Source organism: Somniosus microcephalus, chromosome 31 (assembly GCF_052327205.1).
Source record: "Somniosus microcephalus isolate GS21.2 chromosome 31, FLI_Smic_1.0, whole genome shotgun sequence".
NCBI classification, from domain to species: domain Eukaryota; kingdom Metazoa; phylum Chordata; class Chondrichthyes; order Squaliformes; family Somniosidae; genus Somniosus; species Somniosus microcephalus.
Genome location: NC_141017.1, coordinates 38117741 through 38144818, shown reverse-complemented (window position 1 = coordinate 38144818; position 27078 = coordinate 38117741). Strand labels below are relative to the sequence as shown.

The 27078-nt window shown below is 48.7% G+C and overlaps 1 protein-coding gene across 6 annotated transcripts in view; it reads left to right on the top strand.

Annotated features, from left to right (window-relative positions):
* The window catches only part of khsrp (KH-type splicing regulatory protein), a 67374-nt gene extending 44700 nt beyond the window's left edge, over nt 1-22674 (top strand). For 3 of the 6 annotated variants that reach the window (XM_085971859.1, XM_085971862.1, XM_085971861.1), the window contains 12 exons: nt 5375-5477; nt 6603-6703; nt 9379-9526; nt 11034-11194; nt 12190-12290; nt 13221-13318; nt 15794-15910; nt 16627-16710; nt 17459-17539; nt 19708-19868; nt 22005-22047; nt 22205-22674. In XM_085971859.1, the coding sequence (XP_085827985.1) occupies nt 5375-5477; nt 6603-6703; nt 9379-9526; nt 11034-11194; nt 12190-12290; nt 13221-13318; nt 15794-15910; nt 16627-16710; nt 17459-17539; nt 19708-19868; nt 22005-22047; nt 22205-22278 (1272 nt within the window). In that variant the 3' untranslated portion in view covers nt 22279-22674. Of the gene's footprint in view, nt 1-5374; nt 5478-6602; nt 6704-9378; nt 9527-11033; nt 11195-12189; nt 12291-13220; nt 13319-15793; nt 15911-16626; nt 16711-17458; nt 17540-19707; nt 19869-22004; nt 22080-22204 lie in introns of all 6 variants that reach the window. The other 3 variants (XM_085971860.1, XM_085971864.1, XM_085971863.1) reach the window with 3 other exon arrangements.
* The last annotated feature ends 4404 nt before the right edge of the window (nt 22675-27078 follow it).

Sequence of the window (27078 nt, the reverse complement as noted above, 5' to 3'; positions counted from 1 at the left end):
CTGACTGGTTGATCGAGGTTGCAGACACTACATGCAATTGTCCAGGGGCTATCTAGCTTCAGAAGCCAGCTGTGATTCAGTGTTGTACGGCCTAATCCACGCAAATGGACTTGTTCAGTTGGGAGTTGCATACGAATGAACAGAAGTTTTTCCAATACTCGCATTTACTGCTATTTAGGCTTTTAAATCTGCCCTTTTCTGCTCCAAATCACGCGGTCTTCATTATAACGATATGATGGTTTCTTCCACATAAATTGCTTTTGTAAATGGAAGGAATATTCCTTGATTTTTCTTTTTTTGTTACCCTCCTTCCCGTCCCAGGTGTTCTGAGCCTTCAGCTCCTAGGTGGTGCATTTCCCCCCCCCCCCTCTTCACCCACAGCAGTACAGCTGAGATTGGTGCCCCTGAAATCTGACTACTCATGCCTGCTGGGCGATGCTGTTTTTGTTCTGCCAGTGTCTGCTATCTGAAACCCCGTAGGGCAGGTTTGGTTGGATTGCAGTGGTGCAGTAGCTGAGAGCAGCTGAGGCACCTGAAGTAAGCATCAATTGCTGACTAACATTTGAAAGTTTCCACATTAAAACCTTGACGTATTGATGGAGCAAACCAGATGAAACGTATATATCGTGTAAGTCCTGCCTTGATAGATTTTTGAATATTAATGGATATGGGGATAGTGCAGGAAAGTGGAGTTGAGGTCGAAGATCAGCCATGATCTTATTGAATGACGGAGCGGGCTCGAGGGGCCGAATGGGCGACTCCTGCTCCGAATTCTTATGTTCTTGTATTCACCAGCGACATTCCTTTGCCTCATAGCCTGGTTCTTCCTATTTTGGAGCATGAGTCAGACCATATCATGTCTCTGCTTTCTCTTCCCCATTTCAACCGACCTTTTGTGTTGCCTGGGAAGTGTGTGCTCCTTCAGTAAGACCTTCTGCAGGAATTGAGCTTCATCGCCACCTTTTTATATTTGCTTTTTTTTAGATTTGAATTTTTTTTTGCTTTTTTTCTATCATATATTGTGCAATTCCCATCCCAAGGCTAAATGGAGCATTAATCAACAAAATATAATTCCAGATTGCAATTGTTCGAGGTTAATGAGCTCCTTGTATGATCTTGGACTTGGGTGCACAGGGCACAATTTCAGAATTGGCAAATGACAGAACTTGGAAGTTTAGTGCACAATATCTCCAAATTTGCAGACAACACAAAGCTGGGTGGGCGTGTGTGCTGTGAGGAGGATGCCGAGAAACTCCAGGATGATTTGGACAGGTTGGGTGATTGGGCAGAAGCATGGCAGATGCAATATAACGTGGATAAATGTGAGGTTATCCACTTTGGTTGCAAAAACAGGAAGGCAGAATATTATCTGAATGGCAATAGATTGGGCGAAGGGGAAGTGCAACGAGACCTGGGTGTTCTTGTGCACCAGTCGCTGAAGGTAAGCATGCAGGTGCAGCAGGCGGTTAAGAAGGCAAATGGTATGTTGTCCTTCGTAGCGAGAGGGTTTGAGTACAGGAACAAGGATGTCTTGCTGCAGGTATACAGGGCCTTGGTGAGACCACCTTGAGTATTGTGTGCAGTTTCGGTCGCCTTATCTGAGGAAGGATGTTCTTGCCATGGAAGGAGTTCAGCGAAGATTCACCAGCCTGATACCTGGGATGGCAGGTATGACGTATGAGGAGAGATTGGGTCGATTGGGCTTGTACTCGCTGGAGTTTAGAAGAATGAGAGGGGATCTCATTGAAACTTATAAAATTCTGACAGGACTGGACAGACTAGATGCACCAAGGATGTTCCCGATGGTCGGGGAGTCCAGAACCAGGCGTCACAGTCTAAGGATAAAGGGTATGCCATTTAGGACAGAGATGAGGAGGAATTTCTTCACCCAGAGAGTGGTGAACCTGTGAAATTCTCTACCACAGAAGGCAGTAGAGGCCAATTCATTAAATATTCAAGAAGGAGTTGGATATATTTCTTAAGGCTAAAGGGATCAAGGAGTATGGGGAGAAAGCAGGGACCGGGTACTGAATTTGGATGATCAGCCATGATCACGTTGAATGGCGGAGCAGGCTCGAGAGCCCGAATGGTCTGCTCCTATCTTCTATGTTTCTATGAGGAGGATAGTGTTAGACTTCAAGAAGACATAGACAGGCTGGTGGAATGGGCGGACACGTGGCAGATGAAATTTAATGCAGAAAAGTGCGAAGTGATACATTTTGGTAGGAAGAACGAGGAGAAGCAATATAAACTAACGGGTACAATTCTAAAGGGGCTGCAGGAACAGAGAGGGGGTATATGTGCACAAATCGCTGAAGGTGGCAGGGCAGGTTGAGAAAGCAGTTAAAGCATACGGGATCCTGGGCTTCATAAATATAAATAGAGGCAGAGTACAAAAGCAAGGAAGTTATGATGAACCTTTATAAATCACTGGTTCGGCCTCAGCTGGAGTATTGTGTCCAATTCTGGGCACCACACTTTAGGAAAGATGTGAAGGCCTTAGAGAGGGTGCAGAGGAGATTTACGAGGGTGATTCCAGGGATGAGGGACTTCAGTTATGGGGATAGACTGGAGAAGCTGGGGATGTTCTCCTTGGAGCAGAAAAGGTTGAGATTTGATGGAGGTGTTCAAAATCATGAGCGGTCTGGACGGAGTTGATGGAGAGAAACTGTTCCCATTGGCGGAAGGGCCGAGAACCAGAGGACACAGATTTAAGGTGATTGGCAGAAGAACCAAAGGTGACACGAAGAATAACTTTTTTACGCAGTGAGTGGTTAGGATCTGGAATGCACTGCCTGAGAGGGTGGTGGAGGCAGACTCAATCGTGGCTTTCAAAAGGGAATTCTTCATTAAGACGGAGAATGAAGTAGTTGACTCAGAGACTAGGGTCCTCAATTTAAATAAAGGAAACTACGATGGTCTGAGGAGCGAGTTGGGTAGGATTGATTGGGGAATGTCTCTCAAAGGGTTGACGGTGGATAGGCAAACATTCAAAGACCGAATGGATGAGCTACAGAATTTGTTAATCCCAGTTTGGCATAAAAATAAAACAAAAAAGGTGACTCAACCGTGGCTAACCAGGGAAATTAGGGATAGCATAAGATCCAAGGAGAGGACATATAAATTGGCCAGAAAAAGCAATAATCCTGAAGATTGGGAGCAGTTTAGGATTCAACAAAGGAGGACAAAGGGATTAATTAAGAAAGGGAAAATAGAATGTGAGAGTAAGCTAGCAGGGAACATAAAAACTGACTCAAAGCTTTTATAGATATGTGAAGAGAAAAAGATTGGTGAAGTCAAGCGTAGGTCCCTTGCAGTCAGAATCAGGGGAATTTATAATGGGAAACAAAGAAATGGCAGACCCACTAAATACAGACTTTGGTTCTGTCTTCACAAAGGAGGACACAAATAACCTCCCAGAGATGCCGGGGAACATAGGGTCTGATGAAAGGGTTGAACTGAAAGAAATCAGTATTTGTAGGGAAATGGTGTTAGGAAAATTGATGGGACTGAAGGCCGATAAATCCCAAGGGCCTGATAATCTACATACCAGGGTACTTAAGGAAGTGGCCCTAGAAATAGTAGATGCATTGCTGGTCATCTTCCAGAACTCGATAGACTCTGGAACAGTACCCATGGATTGGAGGGTAGCTAATGTTACCCCACTATTCAAAAAAGGTGGCAGAGAAAAAGCGGGGAATTATAGACCGGTAAGCCTGACATCGGTAGTGGGGAAAATGCTGGAGTCCATTATAAAAGATGTAATAGAGCACTTGGAAAGCAGTGACAGGATCGGACAAAGTCAACATGGATTTACGAAAGGTAAATCATGCTTGACTAATCTACTGGAATTTTTTGAGGTTGTAAATGGTAAAATAGATAAGGGAGAACCAGTGGATGTGGTGTATTTGGACTTTCAGAAGGCTTTCGATAAGGTCCCACGTAAGAGATTAGCGTGCAAAATTAAGGCACATGGGATTGGGGGCAAGGTATTGACTTGGATAGAGAACTGGTTGGCGGACAGAAAGCAAAGAGTTGGAATAAACGGGTCGTTTTCCGAGTGGCAGGCAGTGACTAGTGGGGTACCGCAAGGATCGGCCCTAGGACCCCAGCTGTTCACAATATATATTAATGATCTGGACGAGGGAATTGGATGTAGTATCTCCAAATTTGCAGACGACACAAAGCAGGGTGGGAGGGTAAGCTGCGAGGAGGATGTCGTGAAACTCCAGTACGATTTGGACAGGTTGGGTGATTGGGCAGAAACATGGCAAATGCACTATTTGGTGGCAAAAACAGGAAGGCAGATTATTATTTGAATGGCAATAGATTGGGAGAAGTTGAAGTGCAAAGAGACCTGGGTGTTCTTGTGCACCAGTCGCTGAAGGTAAGCATGCAGGTGCAGCAGGCGGTTAAGAAGGCAAATGGTATATTGGCCTTCGTAGCAAGAGGGTTCGAGTACAGGAACAAGGATGTCTTGCTGCAGTTGTACAGGGCCTTGGTGAGACCGCACCTTAAGTATTGTGCGCAGTTTTGGTCGCCTTAGCTGAGGAAGGGCGTTCTTGCCATGGAGGGAGTGCAGCGAAGATTCACCAGGCTGATACCTGGGATGGCAGGAATGACGTATGAGGAGAGATTGTGTCGATTGGGCTTACACTCGCTGGAGTTTAGAAGATTGAGAGGGGATCTCATCGAAACCTATAAAATTCTGTCAGGCCTGGACAGACTAGATGCAGGAAGGATGTTTCTGATGGCCGGGGAGTCCAGAACCAGGGGTCATGGTCTAAGGATAAGGGGTAAGCCATTTAGGACTGAAATGAGGAGGAATTTCTTCACCCAGAGAGTGGTGAACCTGTGGCATTCTCTGCCACAGAGGGGGGTGGAGGCCAGTTCATTAAATATATTCAAGAAGGAGTTGGATATATTTCTTAAGGCTAAAGGGATCAAGGGATATGGGGAGAAGGCAGGGACAGGGTACTGAATTGGATGATCAGCCATGATCGCATTGAATGGCAGAGCAGGCTCGAAGGGCCGAATGGCCTACTCCTGCTCCTATCTTCTATCTATGTTTCTATGATAAGTACCTGAAGGAAAAAAATTTGCAGGGCTACGGGGAAAGAGCGGGGGAGTGGGACTAGTTGAAGTGCTCTTGCAGAGAGCTGGCACGGTCTCGACGGGCCGAATGGTTGTCTTCCGTGCTGTAACCATTCTATGATTCTACCTCCAGTGTCTCCACTGTGGAAAGGTGTGAACATGATGCCCAGTTTCCATTCTAAAATATTGACATAGGAACTTGGCGTGTGAAAAGTTGACTGGCGTTGCGTGCAGATGTGAGACAGGTGTTGTGACCTACGTGTAATCTTTTAAACTCTAGATACCAGTGCCACGGCATTCGGTAGGAATTGTGATTGGACGAAGTGGAGAAATGATCAAGAAAATACAGAATGATGCAGGAGTCCGAATACAGTTCAAACCAGGTCAGTCTCAGTTGCGTGCATTGGGTGTCCGACAAAGAAGCCAAGCGTGGGCCCTGGAGTCCACGGTGGAGTTTTCCCGATTTTAAGGCACAGCTGGGTGTGGTTGGAGTCCACGACAGTTGGGACATGTGTATTGGACGAGGTAGTTGGCTGGAGCGTGCAAACTTTCCAAAATGATTCGCTCCTGTTGGCAGCCAGTGTAAATCTTTCTGCAGGTCCAGCATGCTGCAAGGTCCCTGGTGCAGCAAATGATGGTCCACTGCCATTGGAGCTGCTGTATTCACAGCAGAGTTCCCGGCTGCAGCGCTGCCTGGTAGATAGTTCCACAAGGAGCCACAGCAGTGTATCCAACTTCCCCCTCGTATTCCATGTAGATGCTTTGGATTGATCCAGAACACCCGGTGCGTGTGGTGCAACTGCTTCCTATTATAGTCCTGTCTAGTGGCATGACTTTTTTTTGCTGCTTCCCTTCCCCAGCTACATGACTGGGAGCTGAAGATTAATTATCAGCAGATGTCTTCAAGAAGTCTTCCTGGATTTTTATTGAGAATTTTGCTGTGCTTTCTGTGTTTTTAAGCTGTTGGTTGAAGAGTAATCCAGCAGCCATGTTTAGTGGGTTTCTCCTTCGCGTCGCAGGCTCCGTCCAATCTCCCCTGCGGCGCGAATCTTAACCAGAGCAGAGGGGCGGGTGTTGGAGTTCGCGGGTGCTCTTCCGCAGCTTGTGGCTAGTTCAATCACTATCCCGGGAACAGATTGCCCCCCTCGACCAGGGAATGATGTGTGGAGAGACTTAATGGAGGAAAAATGGAACCCAACAAAACCAGCCATGATGTTTTCAGGTCTGGACTGCGCAGAACTTGATGTGGCATGATGAAGGACATTGCATCCATAGGATGAAATTAAATCTCTTTCCAGTAATGAGGGTAAATGTGACAACATGAGCACTCTACATCCCCTTGCTGTCTGGAAATAAATATTTGTTTTTAATTTTTTGAGAAATTGGATTCCTTGTTTCAGGTGCTGTCTTCCCTTTGGACTAGATTTCTGTAATGCACGCTGCGGCTGCTCTGGAACTGCTAACTTTCATCTTTCAATAAAGTCCTTTTTCCTTTTTTCATCCCGTAGATGATGGGTCTACGCCAGATAAGATAGCGCATGTAATGGGCCCTCCAGAGAGATGCCAGCATGCTGCACAAATAATTACTGACCTTCTGCAGAACGTGCGGGTATGGAGTGGACTTTTGTTCTCGCTTTCTTCCTTACTGATTTTTATCCCCTTAACTCTCCACTCCTGAAGGAGGCGAGTGTTCCATGGATAGTGGTGGCCTCTAGTTGTTTGCCCGTTTTGAAAAGGAGGGGGAGGCGTCACAGCAGAGAGCCCCTGCTCGATCCAGCATCCGTGCAGGCACTGGAAGCCACAGTGCTGCAGAGCAACTGGGGTCAGGAATGAGTGCCATAAACTCAATCTGCAGTCCTCAACTTTCGAAACTCGCTCTTTCTGGGATTGCCATGTAACGTTGAGGATATTTGCAGTGAACTCCGTGCTGTGAAACCTGCTGTATAAGCTGCTCCTTTGTGCATGTTTCATCCTTCACGCATGTACATTCGTAGGTTCCGACAAAATGTACATCCTGTCCAAAAAAACACCATTCTGCAGTTTAAAATCTGATCGACCAGGCAACTGACTGGGGCTGCGTGACTTTTTCGGGGGGGTGGGGGGTGTCGAGGTGGTGAGTACTATGGGTGGAGCACTCCCACGAGCTCCTGAGATCTGGACCTGAATCCAGCTCTGATGAATGGGGTGAGAGTTGTCTGTGGTGTTCGACATGAATGTGATGGTTTCAGTCCAGGAATAATTTGAGGAAAATTGGCAACCTTTGCTTATTGGTGAGAAGGATCTGTGTGGGGTACAATTTTGAAATTCTGGCTGGTGTGAAGTGTTTTTTGAGGTTGGGCTCCCTCAGCTCTTGAGTACCAAAAAAAAAAAAATATATATATATATATATATTAAAGATTATTAGTTAATAGCTTTTGCAATGGTGACTAAGCGTACAGATCTTTGGCTGTTTAAATAAAGTAAACCCATATACGATTGAGCAAAAGCAGACTTCTGAATGAATAGCAAATATTTTGGGATTAATGAAGCACGGTTTAAGTTGCATTGCTGTGACTGGAGGGTACTGTCTCAGTTTGAGTTTGCTGGTTTGAGGATGGTATAAGTTTGTGTTGAAAGGTGTGCAGTTGAGTAATCTGTTGCATTAACATTATATCTTTCACCATCCCCACACCATGTAAGGTGATAAAACCCTATGTTGGAAACACTCAGCTGGTCAGGCCGTATCTGGAGAGGATGGCCGGGCTAACGTTTTAGGCCGCTGATGTTTTGTCAGACCGGGCGACCTTTCATCGCCCTGAAGCGTTAACCTTCCTCTCTCCACACGCGCTGACTGACCCGAGTGTTTTCAGCATTTTCGGTTTCTATTTCGGATTTCTAACAGCTGTAGTATTTTGCTTTTTTTTGACCATGCAAGGTGATGTTACAATGGATGTTATAGCAATTCTCAAAAAAGAAATGGGTTTATCATAGAATAATAGAAATTTACAGCACAGGAGGAGGCCATTCGGCCTGTCGTGTCTGTGCCGGCCGACAAAGAGCTACCCAGCCTAATCCCACTTTCCAGCTCTCGGTCCGTAGCCCTGTCAGTTACAGCACTTCAAGTGCATATCCAAGCACTTTTTAAATGTGATGAGGGTTTCTGCCTCTACCACCCTTTCAGGCTATAGAAGCATGGGTGACTTGTGCAGCCACACAATTACTATTTCCAGGTATCTTTCCATGCAAGAGGTCAGGTGTATTTAGTGTAAAGTCACTGAGTTCACACCTACAGCTTGCTTTGTCCCTCCAATGTTCTCCCCTCCTATGAAGGTGCTGACTCGTGTTGGATCAGTTCCCTCACTGCTGGCCATCCCTTGCTAACTTGGCATCTTGCACTCGTGTGCATTTTCCAAAGGAGCTCGTGGGATGAAAGGGAACCCTGCCTGACCTGATTCTGCACTAGGGCCAGTTGTAGTTTTCCCGCCGCCCCCCCCCCCCCCCCCCCCCCCCCTAATAAAACAATTGAGCTAAATCAGTACAGACTTCCCTGTACCGTTCAGTACCATTCTGTCCAGCGAATTCACCAGCTGCCCCCACCACAGAAGCTTTTGGGCAGCTAGGAAGACGTAAGTTCATTTGGACGTTCATTGGCACCAGTTGTACACTCTTCTTCCCCCGCCCCCTCTCCGCTTACTATTGGAAGGAAAGCCTGGGGAGATCCTAACCTCACCACGCAGAGGAAGGTGATGAGGGGAGTGCAGATCTGGAATTCTCTTTTTTCCCCCCAGCCCCCCAAAAGGCTGTGGATGCTGCGACACTTGAACCTTTCAAGACTGAGAATGGATTTTTTAAAGTTTAAAGGTTTCGAGGGGTATGGATCAAGGGCGGGTAGAGATCAGCCATGATCTCATTGAATGGCGGAGCAGGCCCGAGGGGATGGACAGCTGCCTCTTCCTAGAATGAGGCTGTTCACGTGGAAACAATGACAAATCTGAGAGCCAGCTGCTGTTGGGCCTCTGCACCTGAAAAAGTGCCCGTGAAAAGCACCAGTAACTCTGGGTGGGGAATAGTTTCCTCCAGGTTCAATCCATTTTAGGTTTCCTGCTTGTGATGACGCCTGAATTGTGCAGCAAACAGCTTTTAATGTTCAGTTTCACAGCAGAGCTCTTGAACTGGCAAAGTCATCAAGGAGTACCTGCTCCCAGTGGATCTTAAAATGAGATCTTCTGAATTCCCAAGGGTGGGTCTGGACGTTCGTGTATTCTCTGACTTTCTGTGTTGTAAACTGTGTGTGTGCTTGTATAGGCTGGTCCGCCTGGTCCTCCAGGGCCAGGAATGCCTGGTCCTGGCCGAGGAAGGGGAAGGGGACAAGGCTCATGGGGTATGGGGCCTCCTGGAGGAGAGATGGCCTTCTCGGTCCCCAGCCACAAGTGTGGCTTGGTTATCGGCAGAGGTAAGTTATTGAGGCAACGTGATGTTTTATGTCGGACAGATTTGTTTTGACTTTTGCGATGTGTTATATTTGTGGGTGTATCTGTGCTATTCCCCCCCCCCCCCCCCCCCCAGGAGTGCTTGAACACTCCACTTATTGGTTTGATTTTACCCCATTCTTTTTCCCGTGCCCTGTGTGTCGGGAGGCTGGTCGACTGGTGTACCCTTGCTGGGCTGGATTCTGCCCTTGCCCAGCATTCACCTGACTGAATCATTGGATAGTGATCAGAGTGGGAGGACTGCATTCCTCCCTGCCGCTAAGCCAGGGGTATGTGGCTGTTTGTAGCTTCCCTGGTGGACCTCATTCAACTTGTCATTATTGGGGTTGAGCCTACAAACTAACATATGAACAATGATGGGCAGGTAAAGACCCTCTGGTCCATCCAGCCTGTCTTACACAATTACAATACCTTGTGTAACACAATATACACACTCCACCCCACCCGAACCGTGTGATCTCCTGGGAGAGGCAAAAAAACAGATTAAAAATCCCAGGCCAATTTGTGGGGGGGGGGGGGAGGGAATTCCTCTCCGACCCGCCTAGGCGATCGACACTAGTCCAGGAGCTCACTCTGGTCCTGAATTCCCCGCAGTACCCACCTTCTGTAAGAGGTGATCTCCGCCACAGCCAGAAACCGGTCCAGCTCCCGCTCGAAGAAATTCAGTGAGTCGGCATCTACCGCACAAGCCGGCAGCCTGTTCCCGAAGTCCACTATTCTCTGGGAAAAGAACCACCTCCAGACACCTAACCTCGATCTAGCCTTATACAACTTCAATTTGTGACCCCTTCTCGTTCTGCATATGGCCTCTGCTGGACTGTGCATTCATGTCTGACGCCCTGTTACATCAGTGGGTCGCCAACCCAACCGGCTTCCCCTCCCCCCTTCCTGCCCCTGCGATCAAGTTTCCAGATTTCATGTACGAACTCTAAAATTGACAGTACAGGTAGACTACCCTTTATCCGAACTTACGAAAACCGAAACCCTCTAAAAACCAAAGGTTTTTTCGGTCAGCGTAAGCCGTGCGCACGACCCCCCGACAACTTAAGCTGAGCAGAGGGTCAGCGTAAGTCGTGCGCACGACCCCCCGCCGACCCCCCCCCCCCCCCCGCGGAACCACCTGACTCTCTTCCAAAGGCTCGAAAGCAACGAGAGCTCTGAGCCCGCGGCGGTGCCGGCCCCTGTTCCGACCGAGCACGACGACCTGTTGGTGGAAATGCGGAACTTCATTGCATTCCAGGCTAGCAGCGACGGACAAGCCACAACTGCGGGCCCCCGACCCCCGCCGACCCACCTTCCGAAATCCGAAATTTTCCGAAAACCGAAACACGGCTGGTCCCGAGGTTTTCGGATAAAGGATAGTCTACCTGTATTAGTAAAACACAGTCCTTTTCCCCCTCTCCTTGTATTGTGAATGAGCGGGTTGTGGAATTGCTGGCTGAACTGAAGTTAATTGCTTGAACCTTGCAGGTGGGGAGAATGTGAAGGCAATAAACCAACAGACGGGTGCGTTTGTGGAGCTGCAGAGACAGCCCCCTCCCAATGGCGATCCTAACTTCAAACTCTTCACCATCCGGGGGTCGCCTCAACAGATAGACCACGCCAAGCAGCTCATCGAGGAAAAGATCGAGGTAACTTCACCTCCGCCTTAAGGGCTGCCGTCATTTTTAAAACTCTAACTGTAAACAGGCCCTCAGAATTCGCAGAAATTATTTTAGCAAGTGCTGCATTCTATCTGTATCAACACCTACATTTGCTAGCTTACAACAAGTGTTAATGAATTCAGACAGAGGTTCTGTACAGGCTCCCCAACTGGATAAGAGGGGTGGTGTCCTGTGCTAAATTGCACAATCCCCTCACCCTAGATTTGAGATGCACCCATCTTACAAGGGAAGTCTCCAATATACTGGACTCTGGTATGCACTTCACTTGAGAGGGAGGTACCCCCGCAGTGAGCTGGAACTTACTCCAGTGTTAGAAATCCACCGGTGCTAGCATCAATGGAATTGGGAGTTTTAATTCAGGCCTTCAGATGTACTTCGAATGGCCCAATAATCTGAGCAACTGGTCTCAACCGGAGAATAGAGTGAAGCCGCGTTTCACCCCTTGCTCGTCTGGTTTGCCCGACCTTTCCGTCTCCTGCACAGTGAGTGCACAGCTTGCACTCATCCTGTTGCCGGTCTCTCTGGCCCCACAGGTGGCCTTGGGTATTGCTTGTCGGGGACTGCAGCTCGGGAGCGGAGCAGAACAGAATGGCCATTGATCGTCACACTCCAATCAGGACCATTAGTGTTGTCCAAAAGTGTGTTAGTTTAAACAGTACATCACTGTCTTTGCATGTGTTCAAAGCTAGGAGGAGTGTCAAAAGCGCTCATAAGGTCGAACTGTAAGGTTCAGGTGTTGAGATGCTTTTAAAGTTTGGAGATGCTGGTTTGCCTGTGCATTCATCAGTGTACTTCGCTCTTCCTGTTTGGGAAACTTGGGAGCCATAAATCTCGTGCCTTGCCACGGAGTTTGCTGGGAGGAGGATCAAGATGTTCCTCTTAAGCCAGCCTTTCAATCCAGCCCTTTATGGTTAGGATAGTCATATACGAGGGTCTATACTCAACAAATGTTCTGTTTTCAGGGTCCCTTGTGTCCTGTCGGTCCCCCAATGCCTGGTGGCCCTATGGGACCTTTCCAGCCAGGACCCTTCAGCCAAGGACCCCCAGGAGCTCCTCCTCCCCAGTAAGTAAACTGCCTCTTTTTTCCCCCCATATCCACTACCTCTTTGCTGTTTACAGCAGTCGCAATGTGGATCACTTCAGATGAATGGAACGGTGGGCAATGAGCAGGACCTCTGCTTTGCAGTGATATGGGATCCAGGGATTTTTTTTTTTTTTTTACTCGTGTGTTGGGTATTGTATGTTGTGATTCCTTCCTTCCTTCTGTGTAAGTTGTAAATCAGTCGCCTTGGCAGTGAGTTTTGCAGCCTGGCGTGCCCACCTGGTGCCAGTCCATGAATCTCTTGCCATTAATCAGCAGGAAGCTACCTGTTCACTCTGCTGGGGGTCACAGCGATATCACAGTGCCGTTTCCAGTGCTTGTAGTTTGGAAATGGGGCTGAGAAAAGCTGCCCACCTTTTGGTCATGTGCACAGTTAATCTGAAGCAGGGGTTGGTGTCATTTTCTGCGAGATCTCACTGGGATCAGATTTTCACTGTCGGGGAACAGCATGTTTTCCTTGTCACTTCTACCCCCTCAAAGTTGTCACCTTACTGCCATTAAATGCAAGTGTGAACCTTGATGTTACGTATTGGGAAGCTATTCGAATGTGACTGGCTCCACAGCCTGGCGTTTTTCGCATTAGCTTTAGTGGGGTGCTCCTTATTTCCTACTGGGTGTTCCCGGCAGCTTCCCTTAGCGAGGCTGGTAAGTGTATCCTCTGGTCAGCGAGTCAGGAACTGGCAGCACCAAAGCCCCCACTAAACCAGTAGAGAAGCGGCTGCACAGACCCTGCAGGTGTTGAGCGAGCAGGAGACCCAGGTGTCTGGGCTTTTCCAATGTGAAGGCACCTTCAGTCAGATGTGAAAAGGTGTCGGATAGCCGAGAGGTGATTGGAACATGATCTTTAATTGCTGTGACGTGCACTGTCTAACCACCATTCTTCCCCGACAGTCCTGCTGCTGGTGGCCCGCCTCCTCCACATCAATATCCTCCTCAAGGTTGGGGCAACACGTATCAACAGTGGCAGCCGCCCGGACCTCACGACCCAAGTAATTCACATTTTCTAGCTTCATTCACGTTTGAGCCCATCGAGCTGTGGTTTCTGAGAAGCTGTAAGCACTGATTCACGTGGTTGCACACCCACTAGCCGCCTGGCTCAATGGTATACATGGCCTGGGATACCCTTGTATGGCTCTTGGATGATGATTATCCCCATCTCTGTAACCTTCTCCAGCCCTGCAACTCTCCCAGATCTCTGCGCTCCTCCAATTCTGGCTTCTTCAATTGCGCCACCATTGGCGGCCGTGCCTTCAACTACCAAGGCCCTAAGCTCCGGAATTCCCTCCCTAAACCTCTCTGCCCCTCCTCCTTTTAGACTCTCCTTAAAACCTACCTCTTTGTCACCTGTCCTAATATCTCCTCCTGTGGCTCGGTGTCAAATTTTGTTTGATAACGTGCCTTGGGATGTTTTACTAGTTAAAGGCGCTATATAAATACAAGTTGTTCTTGTCTGTCCCGAGTCCACAGATCGACCTCTGTTCGGGTCCATCCTTTGATAAACATGATCCTTCTTTTCCTTCAATTCATGGAATCATACGGCACAGGAGGAGGTCATTTGGCCCATCGTGCCTGTGTCGGCTCGTGGAAAGAGCTGTGCAATTGGTCTCTTTCCCCCCCCCCCCCCCCCCCCCCTTGGCTCTTGCCCCCCCCCCCCCCCCCCCCCTCTCCTTGGCTCTTGCCCCATAGCTCTGCAGATTTCTCCTTTTTCAATAGGGAATTGGATAAATACTTGAAGTTCCTATTGAATCTTTCAGGCAGTGCATTCCAGATCATAACTCGCTGCACTAAAATAAATTCTCTTCTGCCCTCTGATTCTTTTGCCAGTTATCTTCAGGCTGTGTCCTTTGGCTGTCGATCCTTCTGCCAGTGGAAACGGTTTCTCATTTACTCTTATCAAAACACCATCATTTAATCGTTACGTTTCCTCTTAACCTTCTCTGCACTAAGGAGAACAATCCCAGCTTCTCTAGATTTACTGTCTTTCTAGTAAATCCCATCTGCACCCTCTCCCAAAAAAATTCCTGTTTTTTTTTACTTATTTATTTTCATGGGTATTTATTTTCCATCTCAAGTTTCCCAAGCAGTTTAATACAACAGAGTGGTTTGCTGGGCCACTTCAGAGGGGCAGCTAAGAGTCGACCATGTTGCTGTGGGTCTGGAGTCACATATAGGCCCGGACCGGGTAAGGACGGCAGATTTCCCTCATTAGTGAACCAGATGGGTTTTAACAGCAATCCGATCGTTTCACGGTCTCTTATACCAGCTTTTTATTTCCAGATTTTGTAAAGTGAATTCTCAAACTGCCGTGGCAGGATTTGAACTTGCGTTCTCTGGATCATTAGTTCCGTGGTCTAGATTACTAATCCAGTAGCGTAGCCACTGCACTACCTTGCCCCAAAGTGACCTAGCAAGCAGGCTGTTGTATCTCACTGCTTGGGCAAGTAGGGGGTAGGTCCATCTTTTGCTGTTTGCATTCTCCCACCGGGGGAGGAGTCCAAATCTTAAGCCACCATACAGGGGAAAACACCCGATTTTAAAGTAATATTCATACAGGCATCTTCTTGTTAAGACTTTCCAGAATTTGAATGTTTTTAAAAAGAACAAAAGAAAACGCCTGACCAGTTTGTTGCAAATTTGTACAGTTTCCAGCCTATCTTTGTGCACTATTCCCTGACTGAGGGAAAGTGGGAGCTGTTCCTTTTTGCTTCGCTGTAAACAGTTTAAACCGAGTGGTATATGATCATAACGGGTCGAGCATTCTGCCCTGACTGTTGTTTTGGATGAGGCGGCATTTTATCTTTTTAATCCCAGTCCCCTGCCCTCGCGCCATATCCATTTGCACCCTCGCTTTCCAGGCCAATATCGATCTCCCCATTGAGTGATTCTGCGTCTGGCCGAGTGCCTTCCACATTCCAGAGTTTGCTCGAGTTGCTTCTAAATGTAATCTTTTGAGCCCAGGTTCCCCTGCTAGAGTAAGAGCTGTTCCCTATTTACCGTGCGAATTCCCTTCATGGGTTTAAAACTCTTAAATTTAGAGACGGTAAAAGATGGGTTGCCAAGATTACTCGCCGTCTGCTCTGGCCTGTGCAGCAGTGCTTTCTTGCTTTTCGATTCCTATCCATCTTACAGTGAAGCCCAGCACCCGTTAGCCTGTTTAACAACAGTCTACCTGGAGCCCTAAATTCCTTACTTCCTCCTCCGTTCCACCTGACCGACCCTTGTCTGTCTGTCTGTCTCACCCTTTTGAGTTCTTTGTACTTTCCATAAAACTGTGCTGGCTCTCCTTAGCTTACACATCTCCAAAGTGCTCACCAGCTTCTGTCCCTGGTCATGCCTTGCAATCATCCTTGACTGAACTGCCTCTTTTTTAATTGGGGGACAGGTTTCTTGGGGTGTGGGTGAAAGTTAATGGCCCGTGTTGCGTGTACTCTTGTGGAATATTAATGCTGCCTTTTGCGGTGCAGGTAAAGCTCCCGGAGACCCGAATGCAGCTGCCTGGGCTGCTTATTATCAACAGTATTACCAGCAGCCTGCTGCGCCAGTGCCACCCCAACAGCCTGCTGCTGCTCCACCAGGGCCAGGTAAGATGGCAAGTGGATGTTTCCCACTCCTTGTCAACTTTCTGAAGGAAGGTACAAATAGCAGCCCTGTGCAATAACACATCTCCATCCTGAGTTTCGAAGAGTCTGTCGGTTTAAATAGATTATTGATCTGAAAAAGGATGATTAATTCATTGCTCTAAGATAAACTAGCTATAACTATAAGAGGTGGTGTGAATGGTGCCCCCTGCAAGCATTTGAAAGAAAGACTTGCATTTATATAGTGCCTTTCACAACCTTCGGAGTCCTAAAGCGCTTTACAGCCAATGAAGTAATTTTTGAAGTGTAGTCACTGTTGTAATGTAGGAAACGCAGCAGCCAATTTGGGCACAGCAAGCTCCCACAAACAGCAATGTGATAATGACCAGGTAACCTGTTTTAGTGATGTTGGTTGCGGGGATAAACATTGGCCCGAGGACACTCGGGAGAACTCCCCTGCTCTTAGTTGAAATAGTGGCCCTGGGATATTTTACGTCCACCTGAGAGCGCAGACGGGGCCTCGGTTTAACGTCTCGTCCGAAAGACGGCATCCCCTCAGTACCGCACTGCCGTGTCAGCCTGCATTTTGTGCTCAAGTGGGACTGGAGCCCATGATCATCTGACTCTGAGGCGAGAGTGCTCCCCACTGAGCCAAGGGTATAAGATTGGGGGCCTGTCGGAAAGCTGCTGTAATGGTATTTTAACTGTGTTTTAAACAGATCCAACACAGCAACCTCCAGTTCAAGGCCCAGGAGGACAGCCTGATTACACTAAAGCATGGGAGGAATACTACAAGAAGCTAGGTGCGGATATCTCTTCAATTACGTGCAAGATTGGCTTGTATTTGTAAACTAGCCTGCAGAAGAATCGCTGCCTTTACTTTTCCTCTCTGCCTACCCCTCCCCAAGCTCGCCCCAGGTGCTTTGATACTTTATCACTGAGGTAGTTTTGTCATGGGCTGGCCGGAGTGTAGCTGTTCCTGGTTTTGAAGGGAGGGGTGAAGTGGGAAGGTGTTCCTCACTTTTCCTTGTAGTTCGATGCTGCTCCGTTTAGCGGTTTCACTCTGTGCTGCCGAGTCCTCTCTCCGACTCAATAAACCGCTGCTGTTGGACCTTTTGCAAACCTTGGTAGAATAAGTGTGTTTCCCCTCCGTCCTCTGGTTTTCCTGGACCGGCGTGTCCTTCAGTGCTGGCCACCTCGTCTCCTTCCCCCCCCCCCCCCCTGCACCAGCGCTCGGTGACTTGGATGGGGGAGGGAGGATTGAACTTGACTCTGTACCATATGTTAAACCCACTGCTCCAGTGTTCGTGAGAGACATGTAGATCTTATACCCTTGGTGGCTTGAACACTGACCTAAGTATTGCAGCTGTTACTGATGTGGTATCCTTGTGTTTTTCTAATCCGATCATCCACATGTGTTCACCTGCCCCATGACCAGCTGTACGTTCCTCCACTTCCTGTTGTCCCCTCCCTCGGAGTATAGACACCTCAGCCTAAAAATCCTTCCTGATTTACGGAATTATTCATGCCATTTTGTTTTCCCTTCCGCAGGCCAACAGAACCAGCCTGGCCAGCAGCCAGGTCCCCAGCAGGATTATACAAAAGCATGGGAAGAGTACTATAAGAAACAAGGTACGCGCGTGCACTCTGGCCCTCATTACTGTGTTTAAAAACGTCAAGAGCATTTCTTGCCTTTTCCATCGTGCTGGCTTCCTTGAGCTTTCACTCTTGTAGCTTGAAAAATAAACTTGGCTTTGTTCTCCAGAAGGTGAAGGTTGTCGGTTCTTGTCCACACTCAGCCCTGCCAAGCCAGCAGCAGAGTGAAGCTGCCAGTCCTGTGCCCAACCATGTATCTGAGTCCCGCTCTACCAGTAAAAGAGAGAACTTGCATTTCTATAGCGCCTTTCATGACCTCAGGATGTCCCAAAGTGCTTTATAGCCAATTAAGTACTTTTTGAAGTGTAGTCACTGTTGTAATGTAGGAAAAACGACACAATTTGCGCACAGCAAGCTCCCACAAAAATCAATGTGATGATCAGATAATCTGTTTGATGTTGGTTGAGGTGTAGATATTGGCCAGGACACCAGAGAGCATGACCCTGCTCCTGTTCCAGTGGTGCCACGAGATCTTTTACGTCCACTGGAGGGGGAAAACGGGGCCTCGGTTTAAAGTCTCATCTGAAAGACGGCCCCTCCGACAGTGCGGCGCTCCCTCAGTACTGCCCCTCCGACAGTGCGGCGCTCCCTCAGTACTGCCCCTCCGACAGTGCGGCGCTCCCTCAGTACTGCCCCTCCGACAGTGCGGCGCTCCCTCAGTACTGCCCCTCCGACAGTGCGGCGCTCCCTCAGTACTGCCCCTCCGACAGTGCGGCGCTCCCTCAGTACTGCCCCTCCGACAGTGCGGCGCTCCCTCAGTACTGCCCCTCCGACAGTGCGGCGCTCCCTCAGTACTGCCCCTCCGACAGTGCGGCGCTCCCTCAGTACTGCCCCTCCGACAGTGCGGCGCTCCCTCAGTACTGCCCCTCCGACAGTGCGGCGCTCCCTCAGTACTGCCCCTCCGACAGTGCGGCGCTCCCTCAGTACTGCACTGGAGTGTCAGCCTGGATTATTTAACATTTTTCTGTGCCCCACACTAACCATCCAGTGACCTCTGAGATTTCCCAATGCATTGTTCCCACTGGCCGCTTTTTAATGCTGCGGCCCCATGATCAGGAAGCTGGGCTGAATCTGCCCAAACTTGCTACATTCAGGACTGTTCAGATCCCCATTTGAGCACTGCACCCTGTGATCCCTTTATAAATAAGCCCCGCAGACAGTTTTGTATGTTCCTTCTTACTGTTCAGAGGAGCAGCCATTTTGCTGCTTTGTAACATAAAAGTTTGTCTCTGCTGGCACTGTTTAGGCTGTGGGCAGCGCTCCTCATTCAAACTGGCAGTTCTGTACAAAATGTGTGGCCTTAGTCTACAGCTGTGAGCGGGTGACAATGCGTCGGCGGATATCGCCTTGGGTATTATAAGATCCCACGGCACCGTTCAAACAACAGCAGGAGGTTTTGCTGATGTCGGCGTTCCTCCCTCCCTTACTGTGTCACAGGTCACTACACCTCCGAGTCATTGTGTGCCGCCCTATGGGACAGATTTAGCAGGTGCCAATGCTCCCGTTGAGCTGTGCAGCGGTCTGGAGACCCTGCGCAGAACGCTCACTGGCTTTTACATGGGCGAAACCGCGGATGCACAGAAATTTCAAGGGACCGTGCATTGAAAGAAGCAGGCCAGGCAGGATAAAGCGCAGCTTACAGGGAGCATTGCTGCCGAGTATTTCCAGCATTTCCTGTTTTTATTCCACATCCATGTACAGGAAACTCTGTTTTAACCGGCACCTAAATAACCGGAAACCTCTTAACCGGCAAAATTCAGGAGTAGGTTCAGGTCAGTTTTACTTCATATTAGTGGCAGTTCCTGGATCTGTGGCTGTGTAACTGGGGTTCGTGCACTTGTTGCTAAGCAACAGGGAAGCCTGAATTTGTTGCTGTGTACGGAGCTCTCGTACCTTTTAAACTATACCTCTCTGTAATCCGGACTTTTTGATAAACCGGCACCACGCAGGTCCCGTTGGTGCCGGATAATAGAGTTTCCTGTATTTGGCTCTCGGATGTGGGGCAGTTTAGTGGAATGTAGTTCTTTATTGAGACGGTGGGTGTACAAAGGGCTGCCAGAGTGAAGTTGCTGTCTCACCTGGGTGGGTTGTGTGTGAAGGGGTGTGTAGTGACCGATGCTGAGTGTCCACTATCTGCTCCACAGCTCAAAGTGCCCAAGGGGCAGCGGCAGCACCACAGCCAGGAGCCCAGCCGGATTACAGTGCAGCTTGGGCCGAGTACTACAGACAGCAGGCAGCTTACTACGGGCAGCCAGGGGCACCTCAGCCCGCCCCCCAGCAGCCACCCGCACAACAAGGGCAACCGGTACGTCCGCACCCCTCTCCTTCCTACAGGTTTTAGCTCCTCCCTCTCCTTGCGGCAGGGGTGCCTGCTGGGATACGGCTCTGCCTCCACCCAACAATCGCGACGCTCCGGCTAAAAACAACTAAACCTGGCCTGTAAATTCGGGATTCAATCGACAACTCGGCTCCACATTCCAGGCAGCGCACTGAGTCAATGAACACACACTCACTCATACACCTTAAATGGTTTAATATTCAATAAAGCCAACCTGTGGGACGGTTCCGTCTTTTACAATTAACCAGTGAAAGCGTTAATGGTGTAAATTGTTGGTCTGACTTTTACCTAATGCTTTTATTCCTGCTCACTGCCTGGTGGCTTTTCAGAGGCAGGCCGAGCATCAAGAACTGAAACCAGTTTTTCTTTCTCTTTTTCTCTCTCTCTCTCCTGCCGTGTATGGGCTAGTGGGCCCAGTTTTAACAATTGCCGCCTAATTGTGCTAAATCATTTAGAAGGGAATACGCGGGATGCCTGCCATGCTCTTTCGCCACCTCAGAACTGGGACGTAACACGCTACCAGACCGCTGCGTATCCGCAACAGGTGAAATGCACGGTAACAAAGATCCTAACATAATGACCAAAGTTACACGACATGTGAACTGGCTCTCGCGGGAGAAGATTGAAACCCTGCGGTAAATTCTTGAACGCAGTTTTCTATCCCGTGCTCCTCACGAAGGTTCGATGAAGCAGAAGGCTTAAGACTGTCACATGAGTCTTTGGGTGATGAAGTACTTTCTTCGTTCTGAAAACAGACCCCTTGAAGATTTTCATTAACGGCATTGGAGGATACAACGCGTCAGTGACTCTGGAAACAAATCTCTCTTTTGTCTTCACATCTTCCCAGTCATACGGTTTCTGGGCATCTGGTCAAAGTGGAAATGACATATTCTGTTTGTGATGGATTGGAATTAGCAGATTAAATGCCTCCCCCATTTCAAGTAATTAATTCGTAATCTGGGGCCACTGAGCTCAGAACCACAGTTAGTTTTCCCAGGAAGTGTGGAGATACCATCTTAAGCTGAATCATAGAATCCTACAGCACAGGAGGGGGCTTTTCGGCCCATCGTGCCTGTGCCGGCTCTTTGAAAGAGCTATTCAGTTAGCCCTGCTCTTAACCCATAGCCCTGCAAATTTCCCCATTTCAAGTATTGATCCAATTCCCTGAAGCAGTAACAGTCTCCGAGATATCGCGCACGTTTTTTTTAGAAAGAGAAAGCCAATGACTGATTGCAGCCTGAAGTTTACAAGCAGATAAAATGCCCTCTAATCTCAGCAGTTTATAATTAGCTTCAACTAGCGAGAGATTTGTCCATTTAGACCAGTGACTTTAGGTTAGACCTAAATGTTAGATGTTCCAACTGTACCCCAACCTCTTGTAATCCATGAGCAATGCTGAGAAGTGAGCTTGTGTGTAGAATCACATCGAGTCTAAAGCACAGAAATAGACCATTCGACCCAACTGGGCCGTGCTGGTGTTTGTTCTCCTCACCAGCCTCCTCCCGTCCCTCTTCATCTCACCCTATCAGCATATCCTATTCTTTTCTCCCTCGTGCTTATCTCGCTTCCCCTTAAATGCATCTATACTATTTGCCTCAACTACCTGTGGCAGCAAGTTCCACATTCTCACCACTCTCTGGGTAAAGAAGTTTCTCCTGATGGATTTAATAGTGACTATCGTCTATTTATGGCCCCTTAGCTCTGGTCTCACCTCCAAGTGGAAACATCATCTCTACGTTTACCCTGTCAAACCCTTTCATTCTCTTAAACCTCTATCAAGTCACCCCTCAGTCTTCTCTTCCAAAGAAAAGAGCCCTGACCTGTTCAGTCTTTTCTGATAAGTATATCCTCTCAGTTCTGGTATCCTCCTTGTAAATCTGTTTTTCACCTTCTCCACTGCCTCTATATCCTTTTTATAATACGGAGACCAGTACTGTACACAGTACTGTGTGGTCTAACTAAGGTTCTACACAAGTTTAACATAACTGCTCTGCTTTTCAATTCTATCCCTCTAGAAATGATCCCCAATGCTTTGTTTGCTTTTTTTGTGGCCTTCTTAACCTGCATCGCTACTTTTAGTGATTTGTGTATCTGTACCCCCAGATCTCTCTGCTCCTCTACCCCATGAAGACTCATTATCCAAGCAGTATGTGGCCTCCTTATTCTTCCTACCAAAATGTAATACCTCACACTTCTCTATATTGAAATTCATTTGCCATAGAAATGCATCCATCTGACGGGATGGATACCCTATTGTATCACCCCACTAATTTCCGCATTAAATATTTTCTCTCTCCCCACAGACACAGTGAAGCAAACGGGGGACGATTGCAGTATCGTCGGGAAGAATATTCCTTTTAACAATGATGCAGACTGATGAAGATCCGTAGGCTTAGGTTCCCTATCACTGTTTAAAGACGTTCATATTGAGCCAGTGTAGGAGATAGAGTAAGCTCAGCTCCATCTTCAAATCCAGTCCGTCTACAGGAGAAAAAAAAACACAAAAATACATGGAGGGGGAAAAAGTGAATAATTCAGGGTAATACTTTCTTTGTTTTTATTTTAAATATAGATCACTCGGCTTTTAGTTGAAGATAGTTGAACATTCCAGACAATGTACTGTTTTGAAATCAAATCCATTACACTGAAAATGGCTGCTGGTCTGTTTTTTGCATCTTGTTGTCTGTTTAAGGTTTAAAAAAAAACAAAATGTAAGCTTGGTTTTTACTTTTTACCGCTCGTTTTACACTTCACAATAAATGATATTAAAACAGTGGCTCTTTAATACTATGTTCCAGCCTCAAGCATCCGGCTTGTTGCCCTCCAGCTTGGTTTTTTTTTAGATTAGTATTCTCTCCTGAAGGTGCTGACTCTTCCTGGGGAACGGTCCACAGACAACAGCAGCTTCCCAACACCTCCCACAAGTGGCTGCTTCTCCTGTTTGTTTCGGGCAGGGGAGAGGGGAAGGGAGTCGGGATCTCCGAGAGCCTGGTCCTGCCCTCAGCCAAGGTGTGAGAGAGAGAGAAGGGGGTTCGGAGCAATGTTACCTGTAAGCTGCGCTGTGTGGCCTGTTGATTTTAATTATTTTAAATTTCTGCTCTTGCGCGGTGTTTACAAGGCCGAGTCCTACAGCAGGCCGTGTGTTCCCCATTCTGTGGGTGACTGGACTTACATTCGGAACTGGCTGCTAGTGATGGAGGGAGTGCGAAAGAAGAAGAATCTGTGGACATCGAGCTTCTGCAGATCAATTCATATCCTGGCCCTGCCCTTGTTTCACCAACCCCTGTCCCAGCACCTTCACTTGCTGTTGGAGATCCTGCTAAACCCGCAGCTATAGAATGGTGAGATGCCAAAAGCCCCGAGGCAGGATTACTGCTCGTAGCCCTGTGCAGTGACCCTGGCAGGAGCAACATTGCTCAGACTGCCCAGTAACAAGTATTTGCTGAGATTTATTTAAATATTTAAATTTTCTTCTCTGCCCTCTCATTGATTTATTGACTGGAGGCCACGTCCTCTGCTATTTCCAGTGAGGGTCACTTGCTGAATATTCGGGACAGATGTCCTGGATTATTTATCCTTTTCCCCAATCCAGGACGTTGAGCCAGATTCTAAATAAAAACTTGGCACAGAGCAGGATTTGATACGGGGACCCCCCTGATCTCTGGCTCAGCATTACATTTACCCACCAAAGCCACTGCAATGGTCTTCATCTAGACCGGGAAGATGTTCAGTTTGGGCTGGATGTATGCTGTGTGTCTCTTTCCTGTGTCCCCCTCTGGAAAGTCAGCTTCCATTTTACCCTGAACACAGCACCTTTCTCCCACTTCAGTCATAGACCCAGGTCTGGTCTCCATTGTGGGCCTGAGTTCTTGACTCATTTGCGGCCAGGTTAGAGTGCAGAAGCGAGGAATTTTGGAACAGGAGCGGCCATTGGGCCCCTCCAGCCTATTCTCCCATTGATTAGATCATGGCTGATCTGTATCTCTACCCCATCTACCTGACGTTCTGTAACCTTTAATACCCTTGCCTATCGATCTCAGTTTTGACATTTTCAAGTGATCCTCCAGCCTCAACAGCTTTTGGGAGGAGAGCGTTCCAGATTTCTACCACCCTTTGTGTGAAGAAGTGCTTCCTGACATCACCCCTGAATGGCCTGGCTTTAATTTTAGGGTGGAGCCCCCTTGTTCTGGACTTCCCCCACCAGAGGAAATCGTTTCTCTCCATCTACCCTGTCAAATCGTTTAATCATAAACACTAATTATGTCACACCTTAATCTATGCTTGTGGGAATACAAGCCGAGTCTATGGCCTGTTGGTCTTGGTATGATTCTGGTGAATCTGCACTGCGTCCCCTCCGAGGCCAATTTATCCTTGAGGGGTGAGAGTGGGCCGGAAAGAGTATTCCTTCAGTGTCGAGGGCATATGCCCCAAATTTGAATGAAATGGTAACCCATTGACTCAAAGCTGTTGCCTTCACTCATTGCTTGTGTTGTCCTGTGTCTGATGACGATTTATCGTGGCGTTGCAGGGTGCAATTTGAACCCACTTGTATTGATTCGGGATGCGAGGGCGGGGCAGTGACATCTATGGTCAGTCAAACTGGTGTCGCAACACTGAACCTTCAGGGGACGTCCGTTGGTGCAGCGTTGTTCCAGCAGGGGGGGCAGTTGGACCTGTGGAATATCTTCTTCGGAACCGAGGATGATTTGCTTCCACACTAAAAATGAGTTCTCAGGTAACTGATGAATCCAATGCGCGACTTACAGTCTCTGTCACTGTTGGGGTTGTCCATGAGGCTCCTGACGTTCCACGTCCCGAACTTCATTTTAAAGGGTGGGAGATGCCTGTGCGTGAATTCTTTTAACGTGGGGTGGCTGTTGCACACCAGCTACCACACGGGGCTTGACAGAGCAAGGTCTTGGTCCAATGACAAGGGGAGCAGGGTCTTGGTCCAATGACGAGGGGAGCATGGTCTTGGTCCAATGACGAGGGGAGCATGGTCTTGGTCCAATGACGAGGGGAGCAAGGTCTTGGTCCAATGAGGAGGGGAGCAAGGTCTTGGTCCAATGACAAGGGGATCCAGGTCTTGGTCCAATGAGGAGGGGAGCAAGGTCTTGGTCCAATGAGGAGGGGAGCAAGGTCTTGGTCCAATGAGGAGGGGAGCAAGGTCGTGGTCCAATGACGAGGGGAGCAAGGTCTTGGTCCAATGACGAGGGGAGCAAGGTCTTGGTCCAATGAGGAGGGGAGCAAGGTCTTGGTCCAATGAGGAGGGGAGCAAGGTCTTGGTCCAATGACGAGGGGATCCAGGTCTTGGTCCAATGACGAGGGGAGCAAGGTCTTGGTCCAATGACGAGGGGAGCAAGGTCTTGGTCCAATGAGGAGGGGAGCAAGGTCTTGGTCCAATGAGGAGGGGAGCAAGGTCTTGGTCCAATGAGGAGGGGATCCAGGTCTTGGTCCAATGACGAGGGGAGCAAGGTCTTGGTCCAATGAGGAGGGGATCCAGGTCTTGGTCCAATGAGGAGGGGATCCAGGTCTTGGTCCAATGACGAGGGGAGCAAGGTCTTGGTCCAATGACGAGGGGAGCAAGGTCTTGGTCCAATGACGAGGGGAGCAAGGTCTTGGTCCAATGAGGAGGGGATCCAGGTCTTGGTCCAATGACGAGGGGATCCAGCTCTTGGTCCAATGACGAGGGGGATCCAGGTCTTGGTCCAATGACGAGGGGATCCAGGTCTTGGTCCAATGACGAGGGGATCCAGGTCTTGGTCCACTGACGAGGGGAGCCAGGTCTTGGTCCACTGACGAGGGGAGCCAGCTCTTGGTCCAATGACGAGGGGAGCCAGGTCTTGGTCCACTGACGAGGGGAGCCAGGTCTTGGTCCACTGACGAGGGGAGCCAGGTCTTGGTCCACTGACGAGGGGAGCCAGGTCTTGGTCCAATGAGGAGGGGAGCAAGGTCTTGGTCCAATGACGAGGGGATCCAGGTCTTGGTCCAATGAGGAGGGGAGCAAGTTCTTGGTCCAATGAGGAGGGGAGCAAGGTCTTGGTCCAATGACGAGGGGAGCAAGGTCTTGGTCCAATGACGAGGGGAGCAAGGTCTTGGTCCAATGACGAGGGGAGCAAGGTCTTGGTCCAATGAGGAGGGGAGCAAGGTCTTGGTCCAATGACGAGGGGATCCAGGTCTTGGTCCAATGACGAGGGGAGCCAGGTCTTGGTCCAATGACGAGGGGAGCCAGGTCTTGGTCCACTGACGAGGGGATCCACGAGGATTGGAGACCAGGCTCTAGCTCAACACACACTACACCTCTGCGAAAACCGAGTTCCTGAAGGGCGCAGGGGGGATGGGGATAAGTTACACCTTCATCAGTTGGGTCAAAAATCTGGCGGAATGGGTTGCCCGTCCGATTCCCTTCTCCATTGATTTCAACGGACTGACAATCGGAGGGGGGGGGGTTCTCTCACGGGCGGGGTAATCCGCCCTGGCAGTCCTCCCGTTTTCAATACATCGCTTGGAATATGTAATACAGCTCTCCCGGTGCTGGGGAAACTGCATTCTTGCCCAAATTATCCCGGCACAACAGCACCGTGATCCTGTTTCCCTATTCAATTAGATCCTGCCTAACCTTGACATACTTGTACCTTCTCTCCAGCTCAAAAAAGTTGCATTTAAATAGCGCCTTTCACAACCTCTCGGCGCTTCACAGCCAATTAATTACTTTTGAACCGCAAGTGTCAGTCGACATTTTAAAAGGATACGGCGCTGATTTACCTGCTGTGTTTCCAGAGTTTTCCTGTTTGATGTGGCTTTTTTTTAAAAGTAATAAAGGAAATGTCGCCGCCTGTGTCCTGTCAGTACAGCAAGTGATGGTTGGGAGGGACTTCACAGCCTGTGACTGATGGCACAGGGGTGGAATGACATGTGCACAGTAATTAGTGCCTTATCAGTTTAAGCCTCTTCGTTAGTGCCTCATCCGTTTAACACTAAACGGGGTGATTTTGGCTTGAGAAGGTTCATATTATCCCTGAGTTGTTAAATGTCGGGCACACACACAATAAATTGAGTGCAATCCTCAGGTGACACGTTTAAATTCTGCAGCTGGGCTGAGTCGAAATGAAACGTGGCGGAGAGAAAGATCCCAAACGTAAGCCACTTCACGGGGTGCGACACCGGACTCGCAGTC